The 20628-nt window shown below is 37.5% G+C and overlaps 1 protein-coding gene across 1 annotated transcript in view; it reads right to left on the bottom strand.

Moving 5' to 3' along the window:
* NUP155 (nucleoporin 155) overlaps positions 1-15831 on the bottom strand; it is a 50835-nt gene extending 35004 nt beyond the window's left edge. Inside the window, exons 1-10 of the mRNA XM_006059564.4 lie at positions 15492-15831; positions 12070-12207; positions 10423-10519; positions 8671-8741; positions 6605-6697; positions 5606-5772; positions 3781-3886; positions 2894-2967; positions 2511-2602; positions 460-557 (exon numbers count right to left, since the gene is read on the bottom strand). Coding sequence (XP_006059626.3) covers positions 460-557; positions 2511-2602; positions 2894-2967; positions 3781-3886; positions 5606-5772; positions 6605-6697; positions 8671-8741; positions 10423-10519; positions 12070-12207; positions 15492-15822 — 1267 coding nt within the window. The 5' untranslated portion in view covers positions 15823-15831. The remainder of the gene's footprint in view (positions 1-459; positions 558-2510; positions 2603-2893; positions 2968-3780; positions 3887-5605; positions 5773-6604; positions 6698-8670; positions 8742-10422; positions 10520-12069; positions 12208-15491) is intronic.
* Positions 15832-20628: the final 4797 nt, after the last annotated feature.

Here is a 20628-nt window from a genome sequence, read left to right as displayed (position 1 = left end):
ATTATCCATCATTAACAGGAAATAAAAGATACAAGGTACACATGGTATTGAAGCAACTCCACAGAAAAACAGAGAATTCTGTTAAAGTCACATCTCATTTTCCTGACTGATCTTAAATCACCACGCACTCTACTAGCTGGAGTGGTTTCTAAGACAACACCACTTGGAACTGGGAGATAAATTAACACATTTCACCAGAAAGAAGCTACAACTTTAAGACCAGACTCTGTCATTAAATACTAGCCACTTTACCTTTCAGGCCTGGTTTTACATCCATAAAATCAGAAGACAGAGCCTGAGGAATCTTTTGATTTTTCAAAAGCTTTCATTTTATGAATTATAAATATAGCTTGACAAAACAGATACAGAAATAGAAACACATTTCCAGTCATACATTTCCAAACCTGAAGATTATAAAGTTATCGCAGTAATAGCACACAAATAAATAAAACAACATACCTGCATGTGTGACAGCCAGTAATTGACAGTCCAGTGATTCGGAGTTTTCAATCACTGCTATTTGAACAATTGGTTTAAAAACAGAACGATCTATGGTCCTAGAAGAAAGAAAAGCTGAACTTTATGTTTTAAATGTATCTACTAAATTACCAGGAACACATTCCACCAGGATTCTTACATGTTTAAATATGCTAAAATAGTTTAAGACTAGTTTTTAGAAAGCAATGCAACAGCAGCAAGAACTAACAAAACCCCTCGATTCTGTGTTTTTCATACTAACAATGTTAAGAGTAATCCTTTTTTCAAAGACCATAAGAGAAGGCTACGTCCATTGGGTAAGTGGTTCAACAAGTTGTTCTAGAACATTAAAATATCATTGCAAAGATTAAGAAGGGGAACAAGTGAACCTTTATAATGGAGAGCTCTGGTGAATACCATCTTAATCAAGTGTTAATCAATTAATAGGAAAATTGGAAAAAAAAAAAAAAGAAAACTGGTATTATGTGCCCCAATATAAGGCTCTATGAAGTTCACATCATGTAATACTAGTTAAAATAGTATTACCCTGAATCTATAAATAAGGGGAAAATAAGACAGATTCAGAAACTGGGATATGCTACTAATAACTTTCCTGTCCCGCCCTCCTAAATGTTAACAGTTGAAAAGGGCAATAAGACGTCTGTTTTATATTAAAGAGACAAACTAATGACAAATGTAGCTCATGAGCTATGACTGAATGTGGAGAAAAATGTAAAGAAAAACAGCTATGAAAGATGTGGGAGACAATAATTTTAATATGGACTACACAATTAGAACATTATAAAATTATTCATTTTTTAGATGTGGTAATGATAATACAGTATATAAGAGCTTAGGATATGGAAAGTGAAGGACTTAAGGATGAAAGTCATATGGTCATGTGTATGTGTGTGTTTGTGTGTGTGTGCACATGCTCAGTCCTATCTGACTTTGCAACCCCATGGACCGTAGTCCACCAGGTTCCTCTGCCCATGGGATGCTCCAGGCAAGAATACTGGAGTAGGTTGCCATTTCCTCCTCCAGGGAATTTTCCCTACCCAAAGATCGAACTTGCTTCTCCTACGTCTCCTGCATTGGCAGGTGGGTTCTTTACTACTAGTGCTATCTGGGAAGCCCCCATATAGGTCAAAACAGTGAGCAAATGAAGCAAAATGTTAACAGCTGGTAAATTTAGATAAAGGGTATATCAGTGTTCATCATGCTATTTTTTTCATTTTTCTGTGGATGTGAAAAACTCTCCCAAAAAAAAACTGGGGGAAAAAAAGAAACCTCTTCCTTTTAAATTGTCTGCCTAAAGAATTTCTTGGTCATTGAGGAGCAAAGAAACCATGCTATCACTAGGATATCTGACCACAGCAGTGACCCAGACACACAGACAACAGAAGCTGAAAAGTGGGGTGTTATGTGAAGAAAATTTCTGCAGCTAAGTCAGTTGTGACATATGCAAACAGCAGTGCACAGTGTCTGAAGACTTGGCTTTTAGGCTGAGTCTCAGCACTTATTTAGGAGTTTAGACCTCAGGCAAATTGTAACAGCTCTTAGTTTCAATTTCTCCAAGAAGACAGTGAGAATAATACAATTCTGAAATTCTGTGTTCCCAAATGGTACTTGTGTCACTTATCAAAACAACGAAATTACTATGTAGATGTGTTAAAAGGGTGGAGTATTTACAAACAGGGACACACTTTGAGATTTCTGGTTTCCTAGTCATAATATCTGTAATGCCTGCACAGACCATTCAGAGCATAATTTAAAACTCCAAGGAAAAACACAGGTCAAGGTGTCCTTTTCACTGAAAAACCAGTCAGTCCGCCTTATGTTTCAAACCATCCAACTTAAGAACAAAAGGAAGCATCTCTAAGAACTGTTTCAAACATAAAATAGAATGTCATTTCCTCCAACATTCCTTACCTTCTAGAGATATTTTGAAGAGGGAGTAGTTTTAGTATACTGCATATAACTAATATAATTATGCCCGCAAATAAAATGTCTGACAATAAGTTATATATTACCTAGCAATATTACCAGCAGCAGAGACAATAGAATTCTGTGACACTGAGGCAACTCTGTTCATTCCTTGTCCATCATGGCCCAAATCATACACCTGTGAATAAAAAATTATACCCACTTAAACATGATTATAAACTGTATACATTTTACAAATGATCTTTTTAATAAACTTTTCCTTTTTACAAATCCTTTAATTCTGATACTTCATATAGGTAGGAAAACATTCAGAGATTTACAATTTCATAAAATTAGTGCTGTAAGAAGTGGTTTGGGATTTTGTTTTAAAGCACAGACTTCATAAGAAAAGCCAAGAGTGACCAGGTCTTCTTTCTTAAAAACAGGGATATTCTTCCGCTTTTATATGGTGGCAAAATATTAGTCTTACCTGTATTACTCCTTTCTCAGATCGTGTATATAAAATATTTCTTGAATTATCAACTGCAATTTGAACAATAGGATCTAAAAAAAAAAAAATCCAAGCAATTAACAAATCAAACACAGTAGCTGCTTATAGCAAATTAAAACTGCTATTTTGTAGTTAAATCTTAGGAAAGTTGCACCAGAACAAAGCTAAGAAGCATTTAGGTCAGACATCATGTGAAGAAAAAAAAAAGGCAAATATCAAATACTGTGACTGGGCTAATAGCATCATAAGTAAGTTCTTCTGTCTTCTAAATTAATTGTTTAAGCCAAACCAAAACCAGGTTTCAAATTATTCCTTCCTTTAACAAACATTTAATGAACATTTAGTTTACCATATGCTAAAAATATGTAAAATAGTTCTACCTGGTCTAGTCCTTCAAGAAACTTCTAATATATCATTGTTTAAAATAAATAATTTAAAAATTCAGTCATATTAACATTTTTAGGTGCTTTTATCTTACCTTACTGAAGCATTTTAAAATTACTTTACCTGACTATATCTCTCATTAAAAACTCAGATATATTCATTTTATGCTGGGAATTTCTTTTAGAGGAGGCAAAACGTATTAAATCTCTGAAAGTCTAACTCTCTCACATACAGACATGGTTGGTTTAAGTACACAGAGCTGTAGTAGACACACGTTCTAAGGTGCTACATTTATAGGAATTTGGGAATAAAAGTCACGCTGTCTCTATGTTTTATCATCCCTTCTCCCTTTAAAAGACCATATAAATATACAACAAATTCTATTTAATACGGACTGTTTCAATTAAGAATAATAATTTAAGAAAATGTTAGGTCAATAATCTGTTAAAATCTTTTGTTTACCAAATTTATTTTCTACTTACCATCTTCTGAGAATGTGAACTGTAGTAATGAAGGAACAAGGAAAGAAAGCGGGCTCTTTGAGTGGTTTATTTTCCTACATCTCTGGCTAAACCAACCTGCTTCTGCCTTAAAAGAAAAAAATGAAAGAAGACTTGTAAATGTAGGTAGGTACCCCCATCACAGCAACTACTATACACCCCTGTTTACAAGCATTCTCAAATCTTAGTGAAATGCCAATAACTGTAAATAAAGACATACTACTCAAAGTAAGTACTGAGCTTAGTCTTGTAATTAAAATTTTAAAAATGTGTTTAACTAAAATCACTGCTGTCAATTAAACCAGCTATATCTATTCCAGCAACCTCAACATTGCTATGTTAATAAATTCACTTTATATTAAAAATTTCTATTTGAAAGCAAGCAAGGAAATAATAGCCATAGTTTATAAGTGTCAAAAGTACATAGGCTAGAGGTATTTGTAACTCTTCCCACCACTGCTAACTGGAAATGTAAAAAATAGTAGCCACCACCATCATAATCTACAGTCAGCCCCTCAATCATTGAGTTTTGCCATACTTAAATCTGTAACAGAACCTTTTTATAAAGTGAACAAAATCAAGAGAAATTGGGTAAGGAAGAGATACAATGTAACATAAAAAACTAACCTCAGTTCTAATCCTATCTCTGCCATGAATTAGTTGTATGACTATGAGAACATTTGTCTTGTCCGTTTCTTACCCTTTAACTTATGAAAAAGGCAACAATATAGTTAAGAGGGGGGGGAGCAACTGGAGCAAAGACATTTCAGAGTAGAGAGAACAGGAATGACCAAAAACACATGAAAAGATGCTCAACCCAGCTAGTAATAAAAAAACAAAACAATTTTCTTCTGATAGGTCAAAGTTAGTAAGTTTGAAAACGCCAGTGTTACAGTGAGGAGAGAGAGGAAAGGGATACGATCACAGAGTCTACAACTTGTAATAGGGAACAAGGAAAACATAAAAGTTGAAATACATATACATGACAACACAACTATTAGAATTCTAAGTCTCCACACTAGAAAATATCTACACATATGTTCAAGGAAGCTTGCAGAAGAACACTTATATCATTATTTGTGAAACATGTAATAAAAACCTAGAAGTCCATCAAGAAAAGAGCTGTTAAATAAATCATGTACATTCATTTTATGGACAATCATGCACCAATCACAAAGCGTAATATCTATCTATCTACCAGATACTGACAAGGAAAGACTTTCAAGACAAAATTAAATTAAAAAAACCAATTATGGGGAATTCCCAGGGCAGTAGTTAGAACTTGGGCACTTTCACTGCTGGGGTTGGTTTCAATCCCTGACTGGGGCACTAAGATCCTGCAAGCCATGTGACTTGGCAAAAAAACAACAAAGAAAAAAAGAAAAATGTCAATTAGGAAACAAAACATAAGCAATAATCCAAGTAAAAACATACACAGAAGTACACTATATGTTTATATATGAGTATACACACACACAAATACATACGCATAGATATTTAAAAACATATTTATAGGTATTCAAACGGAGAAGGCAATGCCAACCCACTCCAGTACTCAAAGATGTTATATATCATGTTCTACAAAAACATATAAAGAATTAATAATGGCTGTTACCTCTGGGGAGAGGACTGGGTTTTATAGGTATAGTGTAGCCATGAAGGACTACAACTTAAACTGTATGTTTGACCACTTTCCATAAGAATATATTAATGTACTTATATAATTAGAAAATAAAGACAAAAGCTTACCAATCCATACCCCATCAAGAGGGAGGAAAAAAAAAATGTTTATAAATGCCAGACTTACTTGATATGCTACTTCATATAAACAGCCATCCTTTCCAGCCAAGAAAATTCTGCCATTATCGGTGGAAGTTATCGTTAAAAGGTAAGTATTATCAGTAGGAAGAGAATATAAGGGATCTGGAAGCAACTGCATTCCACCACACATACTGTCATTGAGAACTCCTGAACCTAAAAGGAAGAATATAGGAATCACTTTACGAACTCTTTAAAAGTTTAACACAATCAGTGTATTGTCTTCAGAATTGATGTTCTTACTGAATTCATGACATGCTAAAAAACTTCAAAAATGTATGTAAAATGTACATTTTAAAATTACTATGGTCTGATATAAACAATTTTATAATTCATGTTAAAATAGAATCTTCAGTATGTATGTATAACATATATAAAATATATAGCATATATATAGAAAACATAATAAAACATCAAATAAAAAAACTAAACCAAAATATTAAATTTTGCAAAAAAAAAAAAAAAGCCTAGGGATATGGCAGTAATAATCATTATTTTTTTTATCTCTTACCCTCCCAATATTCATTCATTGGAGTCGCCAAAATTCAACATTATCTTACCTAAATGTTACTAGAATGCAAAAGAAACCACTGAATGTTTTTGCAATAAATTAATTGATAGCGTCTTACTTTAAGGGAAAAAATAATGCATATTTCGGTGTTCCATATGTTAAAATGGCCACTTAAATAAAAAAAAAAAGAAATTGAAGGCATTATTGAAAAATTACTAGTGGCAACTATTTTTCTTCTATTACCGTTCTTTTACATTGGACATTTTAGAAAGGTACATTAACATGGTAAATAATCCAAAATAATTCTTTTGTGGAGTTACTAATCTGAAAGATATTATATCTATAGGAAAGTATTATTTTCCTAAGAGCAAATAGCTCAGAAAGTTAACTTACTGAAAAAAATTAATTTTTAATTATAATATTAAATTGGGAAACCTATTTTTATTTAAAAAAACCACAACATGTGAGTTGCTATACCTGTTTGCAAATTAGTATAGCTGAGTCCAAGAATCACTATATCCACAGGGGTTGCCAAAACCAGGAGGTGTCGTACGTGAGGTTGGAAGATGCCTAAGATAAAGTAAACATGAGTTAGGGTCTATTTTCTGGAAATTACCCAACATTTAAGTATTAATAGAATATGGTTACCTTTAATATGAGCAAAGACTTGGACACAACTCAGTGACAAAATAACACAGTTGATTAACTAGTATATGAAAAGTGTGAACCTAATTTAATGTTGATGCTAAAACATTACTGTGATCATTTAAATAAGCAAATAGTAGTTAAAAAAAACTTAGAAAAAAACACTATAGTATTTAATGATATTTAAATGAGGGTTACATTATAAAACAGTTTAGGTTTATTAAAATTAAAAATTTCCACTTCTATATTCATGTTCATAGCCCAATTCACAAAACCCAAATGGTAGAAACAACTCAAGTGACTGTCAATTGATAAATGGATAAACAAAATGTAGTATGTAATATATAGTGGAATATTACTAGGCCTTAAAAAGGAATTTCTGACATATGCTCCAATAGTCATGAACCTTGAGGACATCGTACTAAGTGAAACAAGCCAGTCACAAAAAGATAATACTACATAATTCCACCCATATGAAGTTCGTGGAATAGTCAAATTCATAGACATAGAAATGGCTTTATAGATGAAATAAGTTTCAGGATCACAGTCAGATAAATTCACAGATTCAGAGAAGGCATTAAACCAAGCACAAAATATTAAAATGTTAATTCATGCTAAACTACTGTTTAAATTTAAAAAGTCTGGAGTGGTATGAAATGGTACATGTAATTATCACTCTCCATACTATAATATCCAGAAATTAGTGTGTCACTGATAAGAATAAAAGCAAATGTATCTTATATTATGATAATGGACATCTCTTTATATGTATTCATTTGGGTGTTAAATGTCAGAAGATGTAACAGAGTTTCTACCATCACTTGGTTTTACTTTCACCGATGAATACCAAGGAGGACAAAGGTCAAAATTTTGTGTTTCAAGATTCACATCAATAAAGCTGAAGGACAGACTTTTTACTTAATGACTTTAAAATATACCCAATATTTCAGAATTTGACTTAAAGGAGCTTGAAATTTATGAAAATTTATCAAAGATAACACCTTTATTGTCATATCAAAGACCATCCCATTTCAATTTTGTACTGAAAATTACATTTGAGGAGAACAAAGTTTAAGTATTTAAGATGGACAATTAGTATTTATTATGATAGAGGGCAGGAACAGCTGTTGACTTTCATATGAACAAGCTTTTCAATGAAGAAACAAAATACAGAAACATACAGCACAGTAAAGGCTGCTATAAAATTCTATCTAAGGAAATACATGTCCAATGCAATCACAGAAAAACAGTGCATAAAACTGCACATTTATATTTATGTGAATTAGTATAATTTCAAAATGGCTATATTTCAAATGACTACACTTCAAAAATTCCTACTAGGGTCTTGTAAACAAGTGAATCTCATCTATTATTTCCTTCTGTAGGGAGATATATTTTAAAGAGATGAATATTAAATTTAAATCAACCAATTCTGCTTGTCAGTAGCCATGATAAAACACCTAGTGTACTGAAGATGAAATCTGTTTTAGGTTAAACAATGCTTGTGAATTCTCCTAGGATTTATTCTGTACTCTGTTCTCATGTCCATGGGCTACCGGGACTAAGAAAATACAGAGACTAAAAATGGTTTTTACATTATATTCAGGAATTATTGAAAAATGTATAATGCAAACAACTTCAGGTAAATCAAGAAAGACTACTAAAAAGCAAGATAAAATTCAAGAATTTAACAATTTTGAAGGCAGACTCACTTATACTATAAAGTGAGTAAACTGTTAAATATTCCAAATCACTTTTTATATTTCTAATTAGAAGTAATTCAGAACAAAACTTCAACAGGAAATTTAGTACCTAAAATATGATCTCCGACAGTCCTAAAACATTTGGAAGCCAAGGATATACAAACATAATTTCATCTTTCTATTTTTAATTCTTACCAGGTTTTGGTTTCACAAGCCCCACAGCAAGAATAGTCTCACTAAGCCCATCAAAATAGGCAAGGTCTCCTCTGTCAATATTAGAAGAAAAACATGTTACACATAAAGAAAAGCTTTTATCTTATAATATTCTTTAAAACTGTAGAATATATACATACACAAAAAAAACTACAGAACCAGCAAACAGAACTGTTTTAGTTTCAAGAGCGAGGCACAAGGTCTGCTTAAAGCTACACATAAACCATGAAAAGGGGGAATGCTGGTTTCCACTCCAAATATCCTCCCCAGGTTTGCAAGTCTCCAGTGACAGCAATCCACTGCTGTGGCAGGGCCAAGAAGACCCTCTCAGAAGGATACACAGTAAGGCTGAACCAGACTTTTCACGTGGGCAGGGACTACGCTTATCTTATTCAATACTGTTCAAGCACTCAATGGCATCTGATCCATGATAAGCTCAATGTAGTTGTTAAATGGGTATGTTAGATGTCAACAGAAATATAGAAATTTTCATTAACATGAAAACCCTCTTTAAATTATTCTCACATCTATATATTTCATAATTTTTTTTTTTTAGGTTTTCTTGAAGAGATCAATGCTAAATTAAGAGGTTCTATTCTTTAGTGCAAAAATGAATACGTATGTGTACATGAAGAATAATCACAATATTATATCACTGCTATTATGACATATACCATTTCAACAATAAAAATAGCTAGGAAGAGTTTAAAGAAGAAAAAAAAAAACCTAGCCAACAAAATTGGTTAACTTGCAAGTTCTCAGGTAGTATCAGTTTTGATTCAATGACACTGTATGTGTTTCTAAAAAGTACATTAATTGAGCAACAGTAACAACTATACATACAGAACATTCTCTGGTTATCTCGCCCCTCACCTAAAGATAATGTGATGGAGAAACGGAAGATAAAAATTTTTTCCAAATAGCCAAGAGTAAAACCATCAGATCAGGGCTTTCCTGGTGGCTCAGTGGTAAAGAATCCATCAGCCAATGCAGGAGACACAGGTTCGATCCCTGATCTGGGAAGATCGCACACGCCATGGAGCAACAAAGCCCACGCGCCACAATGATTGAGCCTGTGCTCTGAGCCTGGGAGTGGCAATTACTGCAGCCCGCATGCACCAGACCCTGTGCTCTGCAACAAGAGGAGCCACTGCAATGAGACGCCCGCATACCGTAACTAAAGAAAAGGCCCTTGAAGCAATAGACCCAGCACAGCCAAAAAAAAAAAATGCAGCAGATCAATAAACTTTAAGCAAGAATGCTTTGGGCCTTCACTCAGACCCTTTTATATACATTTAATTTACACAAGGTCAAGCCCACAGAATAACAACAGCTAAGATAAACTAACATCCTGCCACTCCACATAGATATGCAGGGAAAACAGGTCTTTCAAAATGTCAAATCAAAAAAAAAAAAAAAGAAAGTCATACTATCTCTCAAAGAATCACTGATAGACTATCTTTACTACAGGGTATCAGTTTGGGAAACAGACTCCTACTCAGAGTGGTACCCAGATCCCCAGCATCACCTGGGAGTTTGTTACATGCAGCTTCCTAGGTCTTACTCAGAATGACCATAACATAATCCACATTTTAACCCCATCCCCAGGTAGTATGTATACTGAGAAGCACTGACTTGGATGAAAGATAAGCCAGGCAGCTTCTAATGAGTAGACTACTAGTTGCAATAATTTAAATCTAATCATGCTAAAGCAAACCAGCCATAAATACATACCCATCTTCGTAGTTCCACATGAATATGTCACTGTCGATGGTGAGCCAAGCTCTACTGATGGGAGGGAACACGCCCATCATGCAGTTACACTGCATGTCTGAGGTGGTATGGATGTAAGGCAGAATGATTTCAACCCCTCTTCCTTAAACTTGCTTCAGAAGATTTTTTTAAAAATCATATAAAACCACATAATTAAAAAACCATGACCTATTCATTCTTCAGTAGAAAGAGCAAATGAAACATCTTTATCTCCAAAGAGTTTAATGAAAGCCATAGTGTATGACGAAACACTTACAATTTATTGTTTCTAAATAGGCTACCTGACCATTTAAAATACACACAAAATAACAAATGTAATGTTTTTGCCATTACTAACTTAAAAAAATCTTGATTCTGAGTAATATTGAGCTGACATTTAAAACTTTTACTGGACCAGTTTTTCCAACTGTATGAGAGAGTGATAAAAAACAAAAAAACACTAGGTAAGCTAAAGTCATAGCTAGGTGACAATCTATATATAATGCTCATAGAAACTGAAACATAGACCAAGATTTATGTAATTATATGACAATTAAACAACTGTGAACACAAAATCATTTTCTAATTAAAGGAAATATTTCTTGTATTAACAGAGGATTAAAGAATATTAAGAAACTATGCAAGAGAAGAGTGAAAGTAAGATGTATTATATATTTAGTAACACTATTTTACAGTCTCAAAGAGACAATGAAAATTAAAGGGAAAATATCAATTAGATTTTACTCTATTTACTTATTTATATAGATTTTTCTATTTATTTTTACATTTTCCATAATATTTCATTTCTTTTCTATGTCACATTATATTGAAGCATGAAACCCTTTCACCCTCAATAGATTAACATAGTTTTGAAAGTCTTACATTTTTCATACAGGATCTTGATGTCTTAATCATGAGAGTTACAGATTGATTTTTATAAAAGCTTCCTAGCAAATAACTCTATAGTCCTTTTATAGGGTATGCTACACTTTAAGAAAAGCAAATAAAATCTTACTTTTAGAAGATAAGAAATCTCCTCTAACTTCTCAGTCTATGAAGAGGGCATCAGTACTTCAGTTTCTTATACCCTTAAGTGTAGATTTTTATTGTAATCCTTGGAAATGCAATCACTAACAAACTAAGACACCCGTAAGTGTGAAAACACACCAAAAACTTTTTGGGGGGTATTTTCAGAAGGAAATACCTGGAATTTTTTGCTTAAATATTTTCAGAGCCACTTCCCAGTTTTAAATGTTAAAATAGGGGGGAAAAAAACCCATTGGCCTTTGAACTGAAAAAGCATGGTAGGAAAAACTTCCTTTCCCCACCCTACTTAATAGGAAAGTATCACCTTACCATACGTCATTCAAAAATGCAGAATTAATTGTAAACAACTCACTCTCCTCAATGTCCCTGAACAATTAAAATATGACTCAATTTTCAACATTCAATTTTATTATGAAATTTTCTAGGCACATGACAAACTACCCATGTACTTAAAAGTATTTTAAATAAAATCCTTACATGAACTTGTACACAAATCACTAATTAGACACAAAACAAATACTGTAATAATGAGAACACTAATTTTTAAATATTTTAAATAGTTAACACAAAGGAATAGGATACGTCCAAACTGTTCAACAAGTTCAGGTGGGAGAGGAACTCTTCGGATGGAACTGATGTCTGGAAGGTTGGGTACTGACAGCAAGCCAGGTCCTTGCAGGGGATAATCCATATCTGACATGCCAGAAACAGTGGGATTATCTACAAAAAATAAAACGAGAAACAAAGCATTTATTTAAAATAACCATATACTGGGCATCAAATGGGCAAGCAGAAGTACTGCAGGCTACAAAAATAAAATTGTGTGCCTGGTGGTTCTAAAGGTATATAGAGAAAAAAGAAGTTCTGATCTGACACAAAGGAGGCCTAAGGAATTCTAGTGTTGAGATGGGGTGCAATTCCTGGTTTCAACACTGAAAAGTCTTTAACAAAGACTTGTCTCCGCAAGAAAAGAAATGGTTAGTTCAATAATTTATAGTGTTTTTCTATTATTTTACTAATCTGAAATGGGAAAAAAATCATAAAACTGCTTTAGAGATAAAAACAACTGTGGACAAACAAAATACTGACTGAGGAAAAAACAGCATTTCCTTTCCCACTTAAAAACAACCCATGCCTTTTCCCATCACGCATTCCCCCATCCCCCATGCGTGCGTGCTCAGCTGCATCCGACTCTGTAACCCCATAGACTATAACGTGCCAGGATCCTCTGTCCATGGGATTCTCCCTGCAAGAATACTGGAGTGGGTTGTCATGCCTTCCTCCAGGGGATCTTCCCAACCAAGAAATCGAACCCAAGTCTCCTGTCATTGCAGGTGGATTTTTTATCCACTGAGCCACCCGGGAAGCCCCACTCCCTTCACCAATACAGACACACTTCAGAAATGTTGTGGGTTTGGTTCCAGACCACTGCAATAAAATGAACATCCCCAGAAGGCGAGTCTCATAAATTTTTTTTGATTTTCCAGTGCATGTAAATTATGTTTACACTATACTGAAGCTGAAGCATGCAACAGTATTGTTTAAAAAAAAAGCAACAATGTATACACCTTAACTTAAAAAATACTCTATTACTAAAAATGCTAACCATCATCTGATTAAGGCAGAGTTGTCATAAACCAATTGTAAAAACACAAAAACAAAAATCTGGTATCTGCAAAGTGTAATAAAACAAAGAGCAATAAAATGAGGTATGTCTGTAATACCACAAAAGCAGTATTTTATTGGGGAGGGGGGAGAGGAATCAGACTACTCTATAAAGTGTTCTCAACTGGCAACTTTTCTCTTCGGCTAAAGCCTAGACACTAAGGGCAGGAGTGGGATGGTCTATTCCCTCCTAGTCCTGAACAAGGTGTTTTAGATCTGACTAATCATCTATTTTCTGCCTCTCTAAAGTACAAAGATGTTGGGGGAAAATGACATATAAAACAATTTTATGAAAAATTTAAAAATTTATACAACTAGAGAACAAATTCAGTCAATCCCTATGTATTGAGTGTCCAGCTTCAAAAATTACCAGTAATGTGCCGTCTCATGTTTTATATATATCAGTCCTATCCACTTCTTCCCTAACGTATTTTTTGAAGCAAATTGCAGACATTCTATTTAATATTAAAATATAGTTTTTGGAGACACTTCACTATTTTTTAATTTAAAAAGTTTTTTTTTTTTGAACACCAAAAACATTTTGTAATTGGGGTGTAGCCAATTAACAAGGTTGTGATAGCTTCAGGTGAACAGTGAAGGGACTCAGCCACACATTACCTGTAGAACACTGTGCATGTTAAATGGCAGTGGGAAAACAAGGGAATCGCGAAAGCCTATAGAAAGTGATATTTAATGGAGCCTGGAAGAACAGCTTATTAGGCAAAGAAGAACATTCTAGAAATGATGACGAATACATGAAAAATCAAAGAGGGGGGTCTCTTGTTATAGTAAACGTGTTAAATTCAGTTTAACTGGAACAAGGATGTAAAGAATAGGATGGAAGAAGGAAAGATTTGGTTAGAGAAGCAGCTGTATGTAAAGGTGGACAGGTTGAACTGGGGTGAGATATGAAGAGAAGACAGAAGATATGGACTGTTTTCACAGTTTGCTTTCAGAAATAAGGAGGTCAAAGGGAGTGGTGCTGTTCAAAATGAGAGCTGCTAACAGGTCACTCAGTTCTTACAAGACAAGCCCACAGGTGAGTAGCTGTCAGGAATAAATACTCCTTGCTTTGTTCCTGTCTTTTCTCTGATTTTAAGTCAATGAATTTTATTAAACTGCAGGAGCTGTCTTTTTGGCAACCCACTTCAGTGCTCTTGGCTGGAGAATCCCAGGGACGGAGGAGCCTGGTGGGCTGCCGTCTATGGGGTCACACAGAGTCGGACACGACTGAAGTTACTTAGCAGTAGCAGTAGCAGGAGCTGTCTTTTAGGTTTACATTGCAAATATTGTCGTCGTTTAGTTGCTAAGCCAGGTCTGTCTCCTTTGTTGATCCCATTGACTGTAGCCTGCCAGGCTCCTCTGTCTATGGGATTTCTCAAGCAAGAGCACTGTAGCCGGTGGCTATTTCCTTCTCCAGAGGATCTGCCCAACCCTCATCTCCTGCACTGGCAGGTGGATTCTTCACCACAGAGCCACCTGGGAATTATCCTGCTTAAAATATCTTGATTCATGCTTGCCAAAACCTTGTGCTTATCTTATTTACTCTCCTCAACTTTTCTCCAATTTCCACCTCACACAGGGGTCACTTCTTTTCTAGCAACTTGTGTGATTCTATGTGCTATGAGGAGTCTGACCTTAATTTAAAACCATTAAACAGAATATTGTACTGACACCTGTCTTTTGTTGGCACAAAATCTGCCCTACCCTCCCTGTTAACCCATCATCATTTGTTTCCCTGTTCCCTTCCTTCATTCCGCTTGTAGTTCTTTTTCATACCCTTCAGCATTTCATATTACAGTAACGCTACACCTAACAAGGCATATCTTTCAGCGAACATAGTAAAATTTCCAAATTAACTTCGTTTACTCTTCGGTTTTACTCCGATAGTGACAGGAGATATTAACACAGTTGAAACTTGGATCAGGTGATCATCCTCATCCAGTCTTAGCGATTAAACACCTGGAGGTAGTGAGAAGCTCATTAAGGTTAAAATATTTGCCTCTTTCTGCCTCAAATGGGGGCTTGCTCCTCATTCCCAGCCTCTCAATTGCCTGTGATGAAGGGTGAGAGAAGGAAAAAATTGAAAATGGGCTCTTTTCCCCTTTAGGGCTTCTCTTGTGGCTCAGACGGTACTGAGTCTGTCTAAAATGAGGGAGACCCAGGTTTGAGTCCTGGGTTGGGAAGATCCTCTGGAGAAGGGAATGGCAACCCACACGAGCGCCCTAAATTCTCAGGATGTCTTCGTCCATTCATCCTGGGGATGAGACCTATTTATGGAGTCAGATGAGAGTCCTTTGGGCTGAGAAACAGTCACCAACTGGGCAACGATCACTCACTTGGAGCAGACACCATGAGCAGCTCGGAAAGGTCCGGGTACATGCGGTCTTCTTGCAACTGACGGTCGATGAGCCGCCCCGCATTTTCCAAAGCTTCCTGCAGGGCTGCGGCCGACGTGGAGGCCGGCATCGCCGACCCCAGCAAAGAAGACGGCATATCCAAAACCGAAGACAACAGCGACCGGAGAAAGTCAAAAAGCGAGGAGAAATAAGACAAAACCCAAGACGCTAGCTCAACCCCAAAGCTTAGAGCGCGCGCGCCAAACGAGCGCCCCGGCGCCAGTGCATGACGCACTTCCGGTTCATCGGGTGGGGAATTTGAAGCTTGCATCTAATTTGGCAGCTGGGAAGGGAAACTTGATAGAGGGGATGGACGTTAGGGGTGGAGCTAAGTGAGAGGGAGGTGGCTGTTTGGGGAGGGTTGGGGAAGTCGGTGTTGTCTTGGAGGAAGGGAGAGAAGGAGGTGGAAGGGAAAAGGGGTGGGGCAAAGGGAAGGGGAGGGACGGGACGGGGGTCTGTAGGGGTGGAGAGGAAGGAGGGGTGGAGAGGCCGGGTGAGTGGGAGCCGGTTACTGCGGGTTACTGCGCAGGCTTGCTCGGGTTCTGGTGGGTTCAGCGCGCGCTTGGATCCGGGTGCCTCGAGCTTCGGGTAGCGGAAACCCGCAACAGCACCTATTTGATTCTCGTGTCAATTTGTTTGGTGCTCCAAATAACTTCGGACTTCCCTGGTGGCTCAGACGGTAAAAACGTCTGCCTATAATGCGGATTCGATCCCTGGTTTGGGAAGATTCCCCTGGAGAAGGAAATGGCAACCCACTCCAGTACTCTTGCCTGGAAAATCCCGTGGACGGAGGAGCCTGGTAGGCTACAGTCCATGGGGTCGCAAAGAGTCGGACACGACTGAGCAACTGCACTACCAAATAACTTCTGAGAGTGTATAGGAATTGGTAACAGTTAGAAAAAGTTGACACATAAACCAAAATTTCTCTACATTTCTAATGGGCTTCGGTGTAAATCAGGCTTTCTAGTTCCGTGTCGCTACCAGTTGATTTTGTGGTACGTTTAGGAGAAGGCAATGGCACCCAACTCCAGTACTCTTGCCTGGAAAATCCCGTGGACGGAGGAGCCTGGTAGGCTGCAGTCCATGGGGTCGCTAAGAGTCGGACCTGACTGAGCGACTTCACTTTCACTTTTCACTTTCATGCATTAGAGAAGGAAATGGCAACCCACTCCAGTGTTCTTGCTTGGAGAATCCCAGGGACTGGGGAGCCTGGTGGGCTGCCGTCTATGGGGTCCAACAGAGTCGGACACGACTGAAGCGACTTAGCAGCAGCAGCAGCACAGTGAAAATTTATGTTTACGAAATCTTCACTGGGTGCAGAGATGTGATGCCTTGTTTTACTTCTCATTGCAGAGGGGAAGCAGATGATTCTAATTCACTGTTTCCTCCCCAGCGCATAGTAGGACTGGTATAGAATAGGCCACCCAACATGCTTTCCTAGTAGCTCAGATGGTAAAGCATCCGGCTGCAATGCAGGAGACCTGGGTTCGATCCCCGGATTGCTGGGGAAGGAAATGGCAACCCACTCCATTATTCTTGCTTGGAGAATCCAACGCACAGAGGAGCCTGACTGGCTACAGTCAAAGGGGTCTCAAAGAGTCTGACACGATGGGTCAAGTAACATGTACACCCAACATGTCATCTACAGTTGTGGGATTCTTAATTTGCATCAGGCATACCTGTGCTGGGAATATCAAACTGAAACAACGTTCGTGTTCTGATGGAAACTCTCCTGTCCTCATGCAAGGACACAGAGGCAAAAAGCCTGAGTGTATCACTTTGTTTTCTATAGAATATGTAGTAACTGAAGTAGAAGGGTAGAAAAGGAAAAATAAACCCATCTGAATACAGAATGCCAAAGAATAGCAAGGAGAGATAAAAAAAGCCCTCATAACTGAACTATGCCAAGAAATAGAGGAAAACAATAGAATGGGAAAGACTAGAGATGTCTTCAAGAAAATTACAGATAGCAAGGGAACATTTCATACAAAGATGGGCACAATGAAGGACAGAACCTGTATGGACCTAACAGAAGCAGAAGATATTAAGAAGAGGTGGCAAGAATACACAAAAGAACTATATTAAAAAGGTCTTACTGATCCAAATAACCACAATGGTGTAATCACTCACCTAGAGTCAGACATCCTGGAATGTGAAGTCAAGTGGACCTTAGGAAGCATCACTATGAACAAAGCTTTTGGAGGTGATGGAATGCCAGCGGAGCTATTTCAGATCCTAAAAGATGATGCTGTTAAAGTGCTGCACTCAATATGCCAGCAAATTTGGAAAACTCAGCAGTGGCCACAGGACTGGAAAAATGTCAGTTTTCATTCCAATCTCAAAGAATGTTCAAAGTACTGCATAGTTGCACTCATTTCACACGCTAGCAAAGTAATGCTCAAAATCCTTCAAGCATTGGAGAAGGAAATGGCAACCCACTCCAATGGCTTCCGTCTATGGGGTCGCACAGAGTCAGACACGACTGAAGTGACTTAGCAGCAGCAGCAGCAGGCTTCAACAGTATGTGAACTGAGAACTTCTAGATGTAAAAGCTGGATTTAGAAAAGGCAGAGGAACCAGAGATCAAACTGCCAACATCCAATTGGATCATAGAAAAAACAAGGGAATTCCAGAAAAACACTTACTTCTGCTGGATTGACTACACTAAAGCCTTTGACTGTATGGATCACAAAGTGATGGGATTACCAGCCCACCTTACCTGCCTCCTGAGAAACCTGTTTGTTGGTCAAGAAGCAACAGTTAGAACTGAACATGGAACAATGGACTGGTTCCAAATTAGGAAAGGAGTGTGTCAAAGCTATATATTGTCACCCTGCTTATTTAACTTCTATGCAGAGTCAGTTCAGTTCAGTCGCTCAGTCATGTCTGACTCTTTGCGACCCCATGACTTGCAGCACGCCAGGCCTCCCTGTCCATCACCAACTCCCGGAGTTCACTCAAACTCACGTCCATCGAGTCAGTGATGCCATCCAGCCATCTCATCCTCTGTCGTCCCCTTCTCTTCCTGCCCCCAATCCCTCCCAGCATCAGAGTCTTTTCCAATGAGTCAACTCTTCGCATGAGGTGGCCAAAGTACTGGAGTTTCAGCTTCAGCATCATTCCTTCCAAAGAAATCCCAGGGCTGATCTCCTTCAGAATGGACTGGTTGGATCTCCTTGCAGTCCAAGGGACTCTCGAGAATCTTCTCCAACACCACAGTTCAAAAGCATCAATTCTTTGGCGCTCAGCTTTCTTCACAGTCCAACTCTCACATCCATATATGACCACTGGAAAAACCATAGCCTTGACTAGATGGACCTTTGTTGGCAAAGTAATGTCTCTGCTTTTCAATATGCTATCTAGGTTGGTCATAACTTTCCTTCCAAGGAGTAAGCGTCTTTTAATTTCATGGCTGCAATCACCATCTGCAGTGATTTTGGAGCCCCCCAAAATAAAGTCTGCCACTCTTTCCACTGTTTCCCCATCTATTTGCCATGAAGTGATGGGACCAGATGCCATGATCTTTATTTTCTGAATGTTGAGCTTTAAGCCAAGTTTTTCACTCTCCTCTTTCACTTTCATCAAGAGGCTTTTTAGTTCCTCTTCGCTTTCTGCCATAAGGGTGGTGTCATCTGCATATCTGAGGTTATTGATATTTCTCCCGGAAGTCTTGATTGCAGCTTGTGCTTCTTCTAGCCCAGCGTTTCTCATGATGTACTCTGCATAGAAGTTAAATAAGCAAGGTGACAGTATGCAGCCTTGACGTACTCCTTTTCCTATTTGGAACCAGTCTGTTGTTCCATGTCCAGTTCTAACTGTTGCTTCCTGACCTGCATATAGGTTTCTCAAGAGGCAGATCAGTACATCATGCTAAATATTGTGGGCTGAATGAAGCACAAGCTGGAATCAAGATTGCTGGGAGAAGTATCAATAACCTCAGATATGCAGATGACACTATTCTTATGGCAGAAAGCGAAGAGGAACTAAACAGCCTCTTGATCAAGGTGCAAGAGGAGAGAGAAAAAACGGACTTAAAACTCAACATTCAATAAAACTAAGATCATGGCATCTGGTCCCATCACTTCATGGCAAATAGATGGGTAAACAATGGAAACATTGTTTCTTTATTTTCTTTATTCTTTATTTTATTGGGCTCCAAAGTAGTTTTGGAAGGTGACTGCAGCCAGGAAATGAAAATGCTTGCTCCTTGGAAAAAAGCTATGACAAACCTAGACAGCATATTAAAAATAACTTTGCCAGCTAAGGTCCGTCTAGTCAAAGCTATGGTTTTTCCAGTAGTCATGTAAGCATGTGAGAGTTGGACCATAAAGAAAGCTGAGTCCTGAAACTGATGCTTTTGAACAGTGTTGCTGGGTCTTTCCCAGTAAGTCAGCTTTTTGCATCAGGTGGCCAAATTATTGGAGCTTCAACTTCAGCATCAGTTGTTCCAATGAATATTCAGGGTTGATTTCCTTTAGGATTGACTGGTTTGATCTCCTTGCAGTCCAAGTGACTTTCTAGAGTCTTTTCCAACACTGCAGTTTGAAAGCATCAATTCTTTGGCGCTCACCGTTCCTCCTGGTCCAACTCGCACATCCATACATGACTACTGGAAAAACCATAACTTTGACTAGACGGACCTTTGTCAGCAAAGTGATATCTCTGCTTTTCAATACGATGTCTAAGTTCGTCATAGCTTTTCTTCCAAGGAGCAAGTGTCTTTTAATTTCCTGGTTGCAGTTATGGGAAAGATTGAGAGCAGGAGGAAAAGGGGGCAACAGAGGATGAGATGGTTGGATAGCTAAATGGACACGAGTTTGAGCAAACTCCAGGAGATGGTAAAGGACAGGGAAGCCTGGCATCCTGCAGTTCATAGGCTTGCAAAGAGTCGGACAAGACTTAGCGACTGAACAACAAAGGAACTTATTTCTCATTGGCAAAAATGTGTAGATTGTAATTGTTCTTATTTTGATTATAAAGATGTGTTAGAGCCTAGTTATAATGATTTCAAATTCATGGTCCCAAATCAGTTATATTTGCACCAACTCAATAAGCGTTCATCCTGCATGCCACACTA

This window comes from Bubalus bubalis, chromosome 19, assembly GCF_019923935.1.
Source record: "Bubalus bubalis isolate 160015118507 breed Murrah chromosome 19, NDDB_SH_1, whole genome shotgun sequence".
Taxonomy (NCBI): domain Eukaryota; kingdom Metazoa; phylum Chordata; class Mammalia; order Artiodactyla; family Bovidae; genus Bubalus; species Bubalus bubalis.
This window is presented reverse-complemented; position numbering and strand designations above follow the sequence as displayed.